Consider the following 13,210-nt stretch of genomic DNA (forward strand, 5'->3'; position numbering starts at 1 on the left):
ACGGTTTCCTGGGAATTCGCCCCCAACGGACAGATACCATCCATCCTCTTCGTTGTATGAAAGACATTGTACTTCATAGCTTTTAGCTGGCCTACGGATTTCTTCTGCTTTAAGTTTATCGATCTACGCCATGAAATTTTGATGACAAACTTTTGCGAAGGTACTGTACATGGTGGACATCGCATCACCACCAATATGCAGCCACAGGGGTATAATAACAAGAATCACAACAACCACACTGATGGAACAAGTCAAAGAAACATCCAAATAACTCAGCTCCCATCAATCCGAATCAACGTCCTAAACTCAATTTCCCGAATACTCGTCTCTGGGATCATCAATCGTGGAACCCAATACGGCTTCATATCAGTGATGCTCACATCCCTCCCGGCCGAATGCACACTCCAGTTTGTCTGATTGTTCGATCCGAGGAACAAGCCATCAACGGGTTCACCGTGATGATAATGTCTGTACGCCTGTACGGGCTCGGCGTCGGGTTTGCCCCAGACCAGTCGCCCCGTGCTGGGGTGGTGGTCTATCCCAACGGCGTGCCAGTCCAGGGCGCCGTCGCCAGGGCCGGAAAGCACGTATGCTTCGATTGTGTTTAAGAGGCCGTTGCAGCGGAGCTGGGTTTTGAGGTTGTTTTTGTCGCTTACGATGGTGATCTAAATCTCTGTTAGTCATGGCTTTCTTTATTGGTGCGTTTAAATGCTCATAGAGGGACATTGGGAATAGGTGGGAACTTACAAATCCATGCTCGATCGTGTTGGGTCTGTCTCCTCGTTGTCGTGTAATGTCACTACCAGACTCAAAGCCCTCGATGCTGCATAGCCCGTCAGGCGAAGTACCATTGTAGCAGCTGTCGACCTTGATTGTCCAGGGCCCGGCTATCTTCGTGTTGTTGCTGTACGATGGCAGCTGGGAGCAGTCTGTGATGGACTCGATAAAGAGACTTCGCTTCCATGGCTGTGCACTGGCGAGTAGAAATAAGGATGCGAACACAGCACTAGTAAGCATGATGAAGATTGTAGTAGGGGAGAGTACGAAAGAGCGTTCAGTTTTTGCCATCTCGTCGCACGTAGAACCTGTGAATCTTTATATTTCTGCCTTTGGACCCAGTTCCATGTTTCGTAGATCGTCTTCCCTTAAGCGTCCAGGAAATTCTATTCAGAAAAGCAGACAAGGGTCCTGGCACTGCAAATTAGGGTTTACTGCCCACCTGCCCATCTCTAGGCTCCAACAAACCAAGCACCAGAGTTCGTTCTCCCAAGATCGGTATAAAACCCGCTGAAGAGCAGAGCTAGAAGATTTTGCCTTGTACTATTGGTGGAGAGCTCGGCTTCCATGCCTGTTTCTGCTGGGGAGGTTTCATTGGACGTTGAGGCTGCATCCCCACATGGCGTATCCACACTGGCTGCTGGAAAAGGCTTAAGTCCAAACTCTAGAATACAAGACCCTGCCGTGTCTTAGATCTATTTTAGACCCTGGAATTATCTCATGAGACTGCGAAGAATAATGTTAAAATAGTTAAAATACCCTTGGGTTGTTCATGCCTTGGTTTGCTGAACAAGGTCTCACTTTTCCCGCCCACGTGCGTTGTTTATATTCGTAATATGCCTAGGTACGTCATTGATATTGCGACGGCCCGAACATGTTACATGTCCGCACATAGTATACCTACTACATATTCAGCGATATGCACAGTATTTTAGGCTGTGGATCCAATTTCCCAATCGGGGTACTGCTTTATGAGGGCTATACCAGCATTACGAGACCGTCCTTCGGGATTTCTGTTGGCGGTTGAGACTAGGAACTCCATCTGTAAGTCAATATCAGGATAAGCAATTCTAGCGTATATAGAGTCCACTTTTCCATGTAGGTTCGTCTCATTCCTGATATATCATTTCGGATCTGAAATTGACCTTCACAGTTTGCCTAATCTATTTAGTAGCTACAATTTTCTTAGTATTAAAGCACCGCCGCCAGTTTCAACCCCTAATTGACTCTCAAATTTCAATAAAGCCAATAAAAAGCTAAAAGGTCTCCTAACGATCCTCAGGCCCCATAGGCCTCTGCCCAGCCCTCTCTACATTCTTTCTCTTCTCCTCTGTGGACATGCTAGGATCATTCTTGATTTCTGCCTCCGGTGACGTCGGTTCTTCTCCTTCGTGGGTTTCGCTGGCGAGGTCCCTCTGGTTCGCAGGGGAAACTGGTGACTGCGCAGAACGCGTGTCGGCGACGTGGGATTGCCGACCTTTCATGCCTCGAGATTTGTTGATGGCTTGAGATTCTGGCGAGCTGGAGGCTGGGTCGCTCACGTTGGGTGGTTGCGTGCCGGAGCTGGCATAGAATCTTGCCAACGGGGTATTACCTATATGTGGATATACTGTTAGCTGAACTCAAAACGCCTTTTCAAGAAGGAAATAATCTTACACGACGTCTTTCGAATTGCAAGACGCGGATTGGCACGGACAAGACGGATTGGGTTGATGGCCATATCGATGATATATCTTCGATGACTCACGGAGCTGTTTAGGCAGTGAAGTTTTGCCGGGGAAATGATGGTTCTGATATCTTTTAATTCTTATTACAACATCCAGTAGTTGTTATATATTTAGTTTAATGTCAATAGCAAGCTCGATCTTTGCCTCATGATGTAAGAACTGTCTCATTCCCACAATCCAGTTAAACGCCCCCTTAAAAACAAGGCAGTGGTCCAACGTTTATTCGCAGACGCGGAGAAATTCGAAAAACGTATGGGTTTTATTTTATTATCACTATCAATAAAGGGTAGTGTTGATGTATGCCACGGAATAGCTTAGCGCGCAGCCCGCGAGAAAACCGGGACGTGACCAATCAACTAGTGGGAATGTGGAAATCACTTCATACTGGCGAGCAAGCGCTTGTGTACACGGGGTTTAAGCTTGAATCCCAGGTATCCATGCCATTCGTAGAGTTTGTTTGCGAGTTCCCATATCGAATGGACGAAGTCAACGAGAAGTAACGGGCACCGAACCAAGCCAATAACAGTTCCACCCTGCTTCCTGCTTTTGTAGTCTTCATTTGGTCAAAGAGAAAGCGGAAAAGTCACGCGCCGAACAGATTCTTTGCGGTCTTCCACCCAGGTAAGGTGTCCGGACCGGCCGGCTTATGCTCCATAAAACCATGATCTTCAGTTCCACAAGTTGGCTCCCCGCTGGTTGTAGTTGTAGGTTTGCCATGGGCTGTCAAATCAGCACGTTGTAGGTACTTGCTCTCATCGCGTGCCTTCTGGTCTTCCAGTCCGAGGAAGCTGCCAGCAGTGCTGGCAGGTTTGGGAGCCTGGCATCCAAGTCACACATCAGCTTCACGATTCAAGGTTCTTTAAGAGTAAATATAGAACAGCCACGTACAGGAATATGCCGCGGTCCCGTGCCTGCTGTGTCACCCGTTCCGCCCTTGACGAAGCCCGGATCTCCCCAGCCGGATCCTCCACCGACGTTATTTGCAGGCGTGGGTTCAAAGCTGGCACCACCAGCGGTACCAGTCGTGGGATGGTTAAAGCTGCTGCTGGAGCCGTCTCCCATTTTGGTGGATTGGGGTTTAAACTGCTATGTGATCTGACGACTCAGTGGCTGTGCGAAGGGGACATGCGAAAACGATAATCGTGGGCAACAAGTGGTCCGCAGAAATGCAAGAGATGGTGGTAATAAGAGATAAACAGAGGTAGAAGTGGTGGAGCCTTATGACTTGGGAGGTGAAAAGGACCGTCTCTTACTCTTGTTTGATAGCAACTTGTATATCCGACGTAGCAATGTCGAGACAGTGTATGAGAAGTCAAAATTAGACTCAAGGCAGAATAGCTCTTCAATTCATTGGAAAAAACATGCTTTATCTTGCCACCCTTTCTACATTGCCAACTTTAGAGCTCATTCGTCTTGGACCACGCGCATATCGACGTCATCCTGACCCATTTGATATACAGCGGTCTTGGCAAGGTCGGAAAAAAGGATTTAGCGACCTCACTTATCGAGATACATTCTATCAGGATGCTTCCGAAGAGAGATTTATCAGTACTCCGTACGAAATACGGTGTTGTTGCCATTATGTGGACGGGAAAGTCATTTGGTTGGCCTAATGGTCAGATGATGCTTAGTTCTACTCAGTGATCAAAAATCGGCAAGCAGTGCGGACTAAATGGTAAGGGAAACGATATTGCGCGGCCTAAAATCCTATGTATATGCAGTCTAATAGTCTACTCGCGGGCAAGAAGCCCTTCGGCCTCCTGGGCATCCTCAGCCGGCCCACCATGTGACTTGCCAAGGGTTTCAGCCATAGCCAAACCTTCACGCCGGCCTTTGTCCGCGTTAACCATCCACACGAGAGGAATGGGGAGAACAATCAAAATGGCCATGAAGAAAAATCCACTCCGGATCTGGCCGGTCGCGTCAACAATACCACCCACAATAGCCGGTCCAATAAATGAGCTCCCCTTGTCCGTAGCTGCATAAAGAGCGTAGAACGCAGCCTCACTACCCGGGGGGATTAAAAGCCCGAAGAATGACCGGCAGTATGAGGCTAGTCCACCCGACACTACTCCGTGCACAATCGCTAGCGGGAATATCTCCCACGGCTGTTGTAACCCGAACACACCCCAGTTTTTTATGAAGGGGATGTAAGCAAGCAAGCCGTAGAGTGGGATCATCTCAAACAGGGCAATGCACAGGATGATCGTATGGCTAGGCTGCAGCCTGAAGTACCGAGACACCTGTGGCCATAGGAAGGCACCCGTCATGCCGGACAACGTAGCGGTGATCGAGAGCAGTCCGATCAGCGGTGTGCTCAGTTTCAGTTCCGTGCGTGCGAAGAGAATGGCCGTTCCGGAGACAGTGGCCATCGCGTCGGAGAGTAGGAACCATGCTACCAGGAAGATGAGGACTTCGCGCAGTTTGCTGACGACTTTGACGGTCTCCCATAGAGATTTCCAGGCAAACCCAACCAGTCGCAGCCAGGCTCGCCATCTTCCTGTCCCTTTGGTGGAGACTGTATCCAACCGAGGCCCCGGCCGTGTCTTGAGCAGATTACGAGTCACCAGGGTGAATGCGCCCCACCAGATGCCGACCAGGAGCAAGACGAAGCGCATGGGAAGGGTTGCAGATACTTTTGCCAGTTTGGTCTTGGATAATGTGAGGAGCATAATGATGCTGATAATTTGCACAAATACTGCTGCACAATATCCAAGACCGATGCCCCTGGAGGAGATTTTGGTGGATAGCTGAAGCTCCGGTGACGACGAGAGCGGGGCCTTGGTTCCCATTCCACCTTCTAGGGAGCTCTGTGGTTGATCCGATGGCTGCAGTCCATCTAAACTATCATTGTCGGTATCATCCTTGCCCCAAGGGTTCCCTTCCGAGTCGCCTTCGTCTCGGTCGAAGCTCGACATTTCCGTGCCGTCATCCGCCTTCCCTTCTTGCAGAGATGGGTCGTTGGCGACAAGCACTGGCAGGTAAGAGTTCAGGACAACGAATGATGAACCGAGACAGGTCACACCAACGACGACCAATATCGATCCGATAACGAAGAGTGGTGGCGCAATGAATACGAACAACATGCTGGCGAGCGCACCAGCGAACCCGAACACCATAAGTAACGTCTTGCGGTTGTTCTCTAAACATCCAATCGGACAAAGCTGACGTTAATTCGTGTCCTTCTTCCGGGCTATACATTCTCAGTCCAGCTTTCTGCAACCATACCGTAATCGGCCAGCGCGCTAAACGATATAAGTGTCAGCGCCTGGATGAGTACTGCCAGCGAGAAGGTGTACATGGCGAAACTGGCTGTATTTATTTCGAGGCCGAAGACTGGGACCACACATTGGCCATTTTCAGTAGCATTTGTGCTATTCCCTGCGGATGGTCCGACACAGGGAAGGCGGGTCGTTTGTAGGGTGCCTCTCTCTCGGGCTAATTGTTCCAAGGTGAGGGGTAAGAAAGAGCCTGGTGGCATAAGTGTTTAGATCTTTGAACCTTTTTTTTTTTCCTTTTTTTTTCTAGGAGATATCGCGTTACATACCTACACCACAGACCGCGAACACTTCAGCCGCAATGCCGTACGAGTACCATCCTAGGATCTCCCTGCGGCTGGTTGGGGTGGTATCTTCGCCCACATACCGCGGTGGTCGCTGCTGTACGCCTTCGTCTGGCGACGGGGACTGGAAGGCAGCAGATATATAGGATAGCATGAGGGAAGGGGTTGTCGAAATTCTCGGAATCCCGAAAATCACGAACCCCAGGTACACGCGGATGCGGGCGGAAGCCCAACAACATTCCCGGTGATGTCATAGGATCGGCAGGGTCGGCACCCCTTTGGGAATAACTTCATTTTCTATAAACATATACAGATGAGCTATATTGCGTATTCTGTTTTCAACATTGCTATATTCTGAATAACAACTGCCATATCTAGGTAAGATTCCTACATATCTTTAGGCTAGGTATAACTCCTTAAGACCTAGGTGGAACAGTTCATCCAAAACCACATGCCGACCTCGGGAAGCCTTCCATGAAGAATATATCTCCAATTCGAGATTAAATAGAACCTTGGTCCTTTAGGTAGTTGAGGCGAACTCTGACTAATCACGGCGACGTCAACTTACGGTCACTTTTATTTAACCACAAGGGTGCCCAATATATTTCGCGATTGACTTAACCTGTGACCCTTCAGCATGCCTGCTTCTGTTTTCCTCCTTGGCCCCGGTTTTATAGGGGGAGAGATCATAGATCTCCTCCTCGTATCAAAATATAAAGTAACAACACTTGTCCGTCGCGAATCAGCCGTTGCAGATTATGCCAATTTAGGCGTTGAGACAGTAGTTGGTAATTTGGACGACGCATCAGTGATCAAGGCCCAAGTCGCAGTTAGTGATATCGTCCTCCACACCGCAACTGCAGATCACTTGCCATCCGTACAAGCAATTATCGATGGCATCAGAGAACGAGCAGCGCAAGAACGAAAAACAATCTACATCCACAATAGCGGAGCAACTATGCTTGCCGACACCGCCGAAGGAGAGTATAAGAGCGATACCATATTTGACGATGAGAAACCTGAAGAGATCGACGCCCTCCCGGATTCTGCATCACATCGCCTCATCGACCTAGAAATCATCCGGGCAGGCCAGGAACTGGCCTCCCATGCTAAAATCGCCATCATGATCCCGCCCCTTATCTACGGCGTGACCAATAGGGAGAACCGCTTGTCGATCCAATTGCCGACTCTCGTCCGGTACTCGATCAAACACGGCTATGCTGGTCAGATCGGCAAGGGTCTCGCAGTTTGGAATCAGATTCATGTGAAAGACCTTGCCAGGGGATATATGGTTCTCCTTCATTGGATGGAGCGTGCGCCTGTCACCGAGATTGCGCTGAATCGGTACTTCTTCTGTGAAAACGGCCAGGAGTTATCTTGGGGTGAATGCGCTGCTGAGATTGGCCGTACACTGAGGAGGATGGGGCGTATTGATGAAGTCGCGCCGAAACCCATTCCGAAGGAAAACTGGGGTGATTTGTTCGGGGATTATTCTGGGATGGTGGTTGGATCGAATGCACGACATAGGGCGAATCGACTGCGGAAATTGGGGTGGGCACCGTTGGAGAAGGACACTTTAGCCTCCTTGGCTGAAGATGAGATTCCATTAATCGCGAAGGAAACTGGGGAGTTCACAGGTTATGCGAGCGTTGTTGCGTCTTAACTGGTAGCACTCAATATTGGCCCTTTTTGGTTCGGAAATAATGTCTCGAATGAATATCCTATCCTCTGTTGTGTAAGTCTCTGGAATAGTAAGATATGGCTGTCTCCTGATACAAGGATCGCAACAGAGGAGTGCACAAGCTTTGGCGAAGAACACCTGTTCGTCCCGGAAATTCATTTCAAGCATTAAAACCCGAAGCTTAAATGCTTAAATACATATATGCTTGGGGAGTGTTGCATCCCAACGTTAGAACTTCACAGAAGGGGATCTTTGAGAGATGCCCAGGGAGGAGTCGCACTTGCCGATTCCGCGCCGGAACAGGGCAGCTTCCCAATTGGGCCGCCCTACTGTTCCCCGACAGTCGACATCGTGACTTTTGTTGTTCCTTCATCTTCACAAAAACAATTCACATCCAGTTCCATCAAATTTATGTGCCATGGCGGTTCTGCATTATCTCGAATTCATCATTGGCCGGCTGCTGTACCCAATCCGTAGCCATGATTCGGCCCAAATCATTCATTGCCCGGCCTTCAAAGACCTTCCCGAGTCCAACATGACCCTCGAATCACCCGAAGCCGGCCCCTCGGGCTCCAAGCTACCTCTCCACTGTACCTGCAAAGCCTCTGATGGCAAGGGCTGTCTTCCTGAGCTGCGCTGGACCGCTCCAAACTGTCGCGAGCAAGTTAAGGAGTATGTGCTCCTATGTGAAGACCTCGATCCACCGATTCCATTCTTCGTCTTCCACCATGGCCTCTTCTGGGCAATCCCCGCCTCGGTCACCAAGGCCGAAGCGGCTAATGCCCACCCCGAGGAACTCGCTAAGATCTCTCGCCTCACTGTTGCTGGTTGGCGCTTTGTCCCCAACGTGCTCGGGTTGCCGTATGTGGGTGCTGGTGCACCCCTTGGCCACGGAAAGCATCGCTACGTCTTTACCATTATCGCTCTCAACGAATCGCTGAAGTTCAAGGCTCCCGAGAAAGCTTCCAAGAAGGATATAAAGCGCGCTATGACGGGCAAGGTTATCGGCTGGGCGCAGTGGACTGGCACCTTTGAAAAGCCCTGGCCCAACTAGGTCATCACCATCAGAGCCTTTTTTACACAAGCACAAGCAGCGTGGGACAGACACAAGTGACAGATTTGAATAATGGGTCCAAGGGACTTCGGCACCGGGTGTGTATTTCTTTTCCCTACCTTTCACCAGGATCCTTGATGTAAGTATTCTTAAAGTACTTAAGTCCTAATGGCAAGATATTCTTTGGCATCGTATTATTCAATGACGTTGCATATTTTCTGACTGATTTTCGCAATCGTCACTAGTAGTACCCCAAGACTCCCACGCTAGTTCAAAATACCGTGCACATATCACCGTCAGATAACAAAGACAATATGTTTTGATAAGATATATTATCATCCGAGATTGACATCAAGGCAATGTTTCCTTGTTTGGGTCCAGAAACTCACCGAAAGCTTCAGCTTTCCTATCAATGGCTTCTTTTCGGCATATTTTCGGAATGGGACATCCTCGTTGAGCGTGATAAGCTCGGAAATTCGGCAACAACAAAGGTTCAGTTGCCAGTACTTGGACTGGCTGTAGACAAGAAGCGAGAGGGAAACAGCCGCGACCTGAAATCATTCGTTCGACATGATATTTACACTCGTGATACCGGTTTTCATGGTTCCTTTTGGGAATGTGCCACTCAAAAGGTTTCCTAAAATGGTCAGTCGTGGAAATTTCTTGTTCATTCAAAGCTTTTTGTGAGACCCAGCTGACCCCAAGGCCTTTCGAGTGCAACTCAACCCATTTCGGGGAGGTGGTGTTGTCCATTCCGACTCATCATTCGCCAGATACCTGGCTGATAGTCCAATAATTTGCCGGAGACTTTGATGTCCGTGGTATCTATCAGCTCGGTGATTTATCTGCTTTCAATGGGTTCGCCTATCCATATACCCTGTTGGTCGTTGATATAATCCATCATCTCCAAAGCAATAGCAGTCCTGTTGGACTTCTGTCTACACAGGGCCGTCGTCTTCGGCCATTTCCACCATGCACACTTCGCAACACGCAAAACTGAAGTGGGTTTCTTACAATAACAGGAGATACGGAACAATCTAAACAACCACCACCCTCCTAAGCCTCATTAATACCGATGTGAGTACTTGAAGATTTAGAAAATCTCACGAGCTCTCGGGTTCCATTCCGCGTCTAACTATATACACACACTCAACCAGCGATCACTCGAAGATTCGAATAACCGACTGCAGCCGACGATCTGTCTCGTCCGCCATTACCACGTGCCATCTTGAGGGAGAAGCACACTGGAGATCTTGGTGGATGAAACGGACGATAATTGACAAATGAGATAGGCAACGGCGCATCTGGCTGATGTCCTCCTCTCCCCATACGGAATGTACCCCCCCTTGCACCGAGGTAGTGGCCAATTTGGCCCTCACCTTCAACGCCCGTGCCGCCTTCTCAATCGCCATGACTAATAATGTGAGAACATTAACCCTGGCGTTTGAGGCAAAGCATATTTGACATTGAAGGATGACCACTCCCTGTTGCTGCACCCTTTCTAGGTGGAGCAATGCTGTATTTGGCCCATTCGCCTCCTCCGCTCGCACAACCTCACTGAATGCCTGGGCATAGCAATTGCAGTGAAGGGAAGAAGCCTCTTCCGGCAGTGCCTCGAGGTCAATCTCTCCTGGCAAAAGAGATTGACTGGGATCAGTTTCAAACGGTTCTTGCCAGATTTCATTGGAGGGCAATTCCATGATTCTAGCTGGACCGTCTACTGTTCCTGAGACCTGAATTGCGTTCGGTGCGAGGCTGAAAGGGTAGATCGCACCACCCTGAAAGAGTGACCCGGACTGGATGCCCGGCGCAGCGGTGTGCACGAATCCTCCAACGGGGGGGTTCATCGACCATCAAACCGATCTGGGGAGAATAACACTGTGTGGGATAGTTAATACGCGCCTCAGGAAATCTGGGACCCCCAAAACTTTCGAATCCGTCAGCTCGTTCAAACGTGCTGTCCAGGCTAGTATCGGCGAATCCTGGATCGAGGTGGTTGTTGGCCTCGTTTGTGCTGACGAACTCCTGGTCCTGGATCACATCTCCATCTTTCTGGCTTTCTACATATCCCACCGTTATCTATCGACACCTATATACCATGTGGATAAGTCTGTGCTCACTTGAAACATCCGAGAACAACTCTGTGAAACTCGGCCACTGAAAGTCTTCCTCCGGTGGTGTGACCTCAGTGCCGGCCCTGGAGTCGCTCTTGTGCGACTCTTCCCTTGTCCCAGGATCCGATCCGGATGCTGTAGTTGGACTCGGGATCCGACTCGGGACCCTGCGCGCTCTCTGCGCCCTCACTGCGCGGGTTGGCCTCGGTGCCCTCCCCGCAGCTCGTCGAGTCGGACGGTCAACTACCTCCGCTTCCCCCCCTGCGCGTCTTCACGCCTGCCCCCGCTGATCCCGGCCGGTTTGTCTTCCTCTTGGCCGGCCGGCCTAGCGGTTGCGAAATTGAATAGACACACTCATACCCGTGACTCTCGCACCTATCGCACGGGTAAGTGTGGCTACATCGAATCTTCGCTTGCTGACAGGCATTACAGGTTGTGCGCATCTTTTGGTTGGGGAGTAGTTGACCGTTAGACTGGGGAGATCTCTTGGTAGAGATCTCAGCCATAGATATAGGAGCAGGTTTAGTTGGAAAGGATGGAAATTGTTGTCCTCTCCAACGTAACGATCAACGAGTATGGATTCTGCTTGGTCTTGGATCAATTGGAGGTATTTATATTCATTTCATGATCACTTCCCCCACCCAGTTGATCATCTCTACTGTCTAACAACATAGGACCACGTTTGATTGCGCTCCTGCATTCATCAGGAAAAGGCGACACTGTTTACCCACACCTCAACAAGGCCCCCTGACAGCAATTGCCGAAACCACGAAAGTTACATGGGTCCTGAACTTTACTACTGACAAATAATTTCGTCCTACCCTCCCTGGGACCTGCGTGCAAGTACCGTACTTGTACTCTGTGAGGTCTTGACTGTGCTAGGATTACCAACCTTATCTCACCATCCATTAGTGAACAATCTGAGTGGTCCAGTATACTTGAGGATGCGTTGGGATGCTAATTGAGTTCAGTAACACTGCCGTAAGGTATTCACATTTCATGGAACTCGTATGATTCCTTACGCCAGATGGCATCCATCCGTTGTTGCACACAAAAACGGCTGTTTCCTTTCTAGAGCAACGTCCTATTCTAGTTGATGACGCGGCGAACAACATCAGATAAAATTGCAAGGGCATCATAAGCCGACAGCCATGAAGCCGGACTACAATATCAGCCCGATGCCCGAGAAACTTCCTCATACCAGGGGTATCCATCGATCCGAACCCACCCGCATTTCGTTCTATGCTACTCCCAGCCGGAGTATATGTTCACCCGGTAGGACAGTTGCCTGACGATGCTTATCCGGAGACAACAATTGGTGCGTATTTACTACCTGGAAAAAAGGGCTTTTGTCTCTAATATCATCTTTCCACTAGATCAGATGTCGTCCTAGCAACCATTCCTCGATATACTACACAGATTCCATTGCCATTTGTGCACCGGACTCGTGGCTATCCGACATCTCGTTTCCTGATCATACCTGACTGATAATTCTCGTCCAATGCCATCAGCGCACACAAGGCAGCAGATCAAGGCGCGGAACGGCTACGACGCTTAAATTTCGGATTGAATCTTGGCGGGATGATTATGAGAGGGGAAGACTTGAATGCAGGGATAAATACATGAGTTTTTGCTAAGAACACGCTTGTTGGGACTACAGATAGTGTCGTATCTGCTATGTCCTACTGCTTTCAGCCGAAAGCAGTTCGATAATCCAATGTTGAGGTATCCGCATGCGCGATTTAGCTACCTTTTAACATGTGGTACAATTGACTTCACCCGCTAAATCCCACATGCTCTAGCACCGGGGTATATATTATTACCTCAAAGGCAATCTAAGAGCCAAGTGCCAAAAGGCTAAACTAGAGTTACGGCCATCACACCCACTCCGAATGCACGTTCCTTCGCCTGATCGCCATGGAAACGTGCTATTGCTTAATTCAATGGAGATATTCTTCCATTGGTTGACCTTCTCTAACTATGTGGTACTAAGCTTCGCCTCAGAAATACACATAGACCGTTAGATTGCTTGCCCAGGTGGGAGAGTATCACATGTACTCTCCTCTCCAGCGTGGGAATCACTCCAATGCAGCATCGTCAGGATGTTATGACACGACGTCACCGCACATTATATACACGAAAGGTGATAGATATCATTTCCAAATCCTGTTCGAAATAACCCAATACAAGCATCAATTAAGATATGTAAATAGCCTCTCACATCTCTGGAGACCACATTCGGGCCATCCCAATAATTTATCATCGAAGAGTGCCAAAAGTAGCCTACGACATGAA

General features: G+C 49.2%; 8 protein-coding genes across 8 annotated transcripts; 2 read left to right on the forward strand and 6 right to left on the reverse strand.

The window, feature by feature from the left end:
• Window positions 1-272: 272 nt before the first annotated feature.
• Window positions 273-1,068, reverse strand: N7489_008277 (uncharacterized protein; the record flags this gene model as incomplete). Its single annotated transcript, XM_056714027.1, has 2 exons — window positions 273-665; window positions 748-1,068. The coding sequence occupies 2 exons, from the start codon at window positions 1,066-1,068 to the stop codon at window positions 273-275; spliced, it is 714 nt and encodes a 237-aa protein (XP_056567742.1).
• A 977-nt stretch (window positions 1,069-2,045) lies between these two features.
• Window positions 2,046-2,497, reverse strand: N7489_008278 (uncharacterized protein; the record flags this gene model as incomplete). The annotated part of the gene is made up of 2 exons (XM_056714028.1): window positions 2,046-2,371; window positions 2,434-2,497. 2 exons carry the CDS (start codon window positions 2,495-2,497, stop codon window positions 2,046-2,048), a joined length of 390 nt encoding a protein of 129 aa, XP_056567743.1.
• A 590-nt stretch (window positions 2,498-3,087) lies between these two features.
• On the reverse strand, window positions 3,088-3,566 carry N7489_008279 (uncharacterized protein; the record flags this gene model as incomplete). The annotated part of the gene is made up of 2 exons (XM_056714029.1): window positions 3,088-3,321; window positions 3,393-3,566. 2 exons carry the CDS (start codon window positions 3,564-3,566, stop codon window positions 3,088-3,090), a joined length of 408 nt encoding a protein of 135 aa, XP_056567744.1.
• Window positions 3,567-4,234: 668 nt separating this feature from the next.
• On the reverse strand, window positions 4,235-6,220 carry N7489_008280 (uncharacterized protein; the record flags this gene model as incomplete). The annotated part of the gene is made up of 3 exons (XM_056714030.1): window positions 4,235-5,646; window positions 5,733-5,975; window positions 6,052-6,220. The coding sequence occupies 3 exons, from the start codon at window positions 6,218-6,220 to the stop codon at window positions 4,235-4,237; spliced, it is 1,824 nt and encodes a 607-aa protein (XP_056567745.1).
• A 483-nt stretch (window positions 6,221-6,703) lies between these two features.
• N7489_008281 (uncharacterized protein) lies at window positions 6,704-7,729 on the forward strand (the record flags this gene model as incomplete). Its single annotated transcript, XM_056714031.1, has 1 exon — window positions 6,704-7,729. The coding sequence occupies one exon, from the start codon at window positions 6,704-6,706 to the stop codon at window positions 7,727-7,729; it is 1,026 nt and encodes a 341-aa protein (XP_056567746.1).
• Window positions 7,730-8,165: 436 nt separating this feature from the next.
• On the forward strand, window positions 8,166-8,801 carry N7489_008282 (YbhB/YbcL family Raf kinase inhibitor-like protein; the record flags this gene model as incomplete). The annotated part of the gene is made up of 1 exon (XM_056714032.1): window positions 8,166-8,801. One exon carries the CDS (start codon window positions 8,166-8,168, stop codon window positions 8,799-8,801), a length of 636 nt encoding a protein of 211 aa, XP_056567747.1.
• Window positions 8,802-9,961: 1,160 nt separating this feature from the next.
• N7489_008283 (uncharacterized protein) lies at window positions 9,962-10,648 on the reverse strand (the record flags this gene model as incomplete). The annotated part of the gene is made up of 1 exon (XM_056714033.1): window positions 9,962-10,648. One exon carries the CDS (start codon window positions 10,646-10,648, stop codon window positions 9,962-9,964), a length of 687 nt encoding a protein of 228 aa, XP_056567748.1.
• Window positions 10,649-10,986: 338 nt separating this feature from the next.
• N7489_008284 (uncharacterized protein) lies at window positions 10,987-11,421 on the reverse strand (the record flags this gene model as incomplete). Its single annotated transcript, XM_056714034.1, has 3 exons — window positions 10,987-11,137; window positions 11,163-11,240; window positions 11,276-11,421. The coding sequence occupies 3 exons, from the start codon at window positions 11,419-11,421 to the stop codon at window positions 10,987-10,989; spliced, it is 375 nt and encodes a 124-aa protein (XP_056567749.1).
• Window positions 11,422-13,210: the final 1,789 nt, after the last annotated feature.

Source organism: Penicillium chrysogenum (genome assembly GCF_028827035.1).
Source record: "Penicillium chrysogenum strain IBT 35668 chromosome Unknown utg000004l_segment0_segment0, whole genome shotgun sequence".
Lineage (NCBI taxonomy): Eukaryota > Fungi > Ascomycota > Eurotiomycetes > Eurotiales > Aspergillaceae > Penicillium > Penicillium chrysogenum.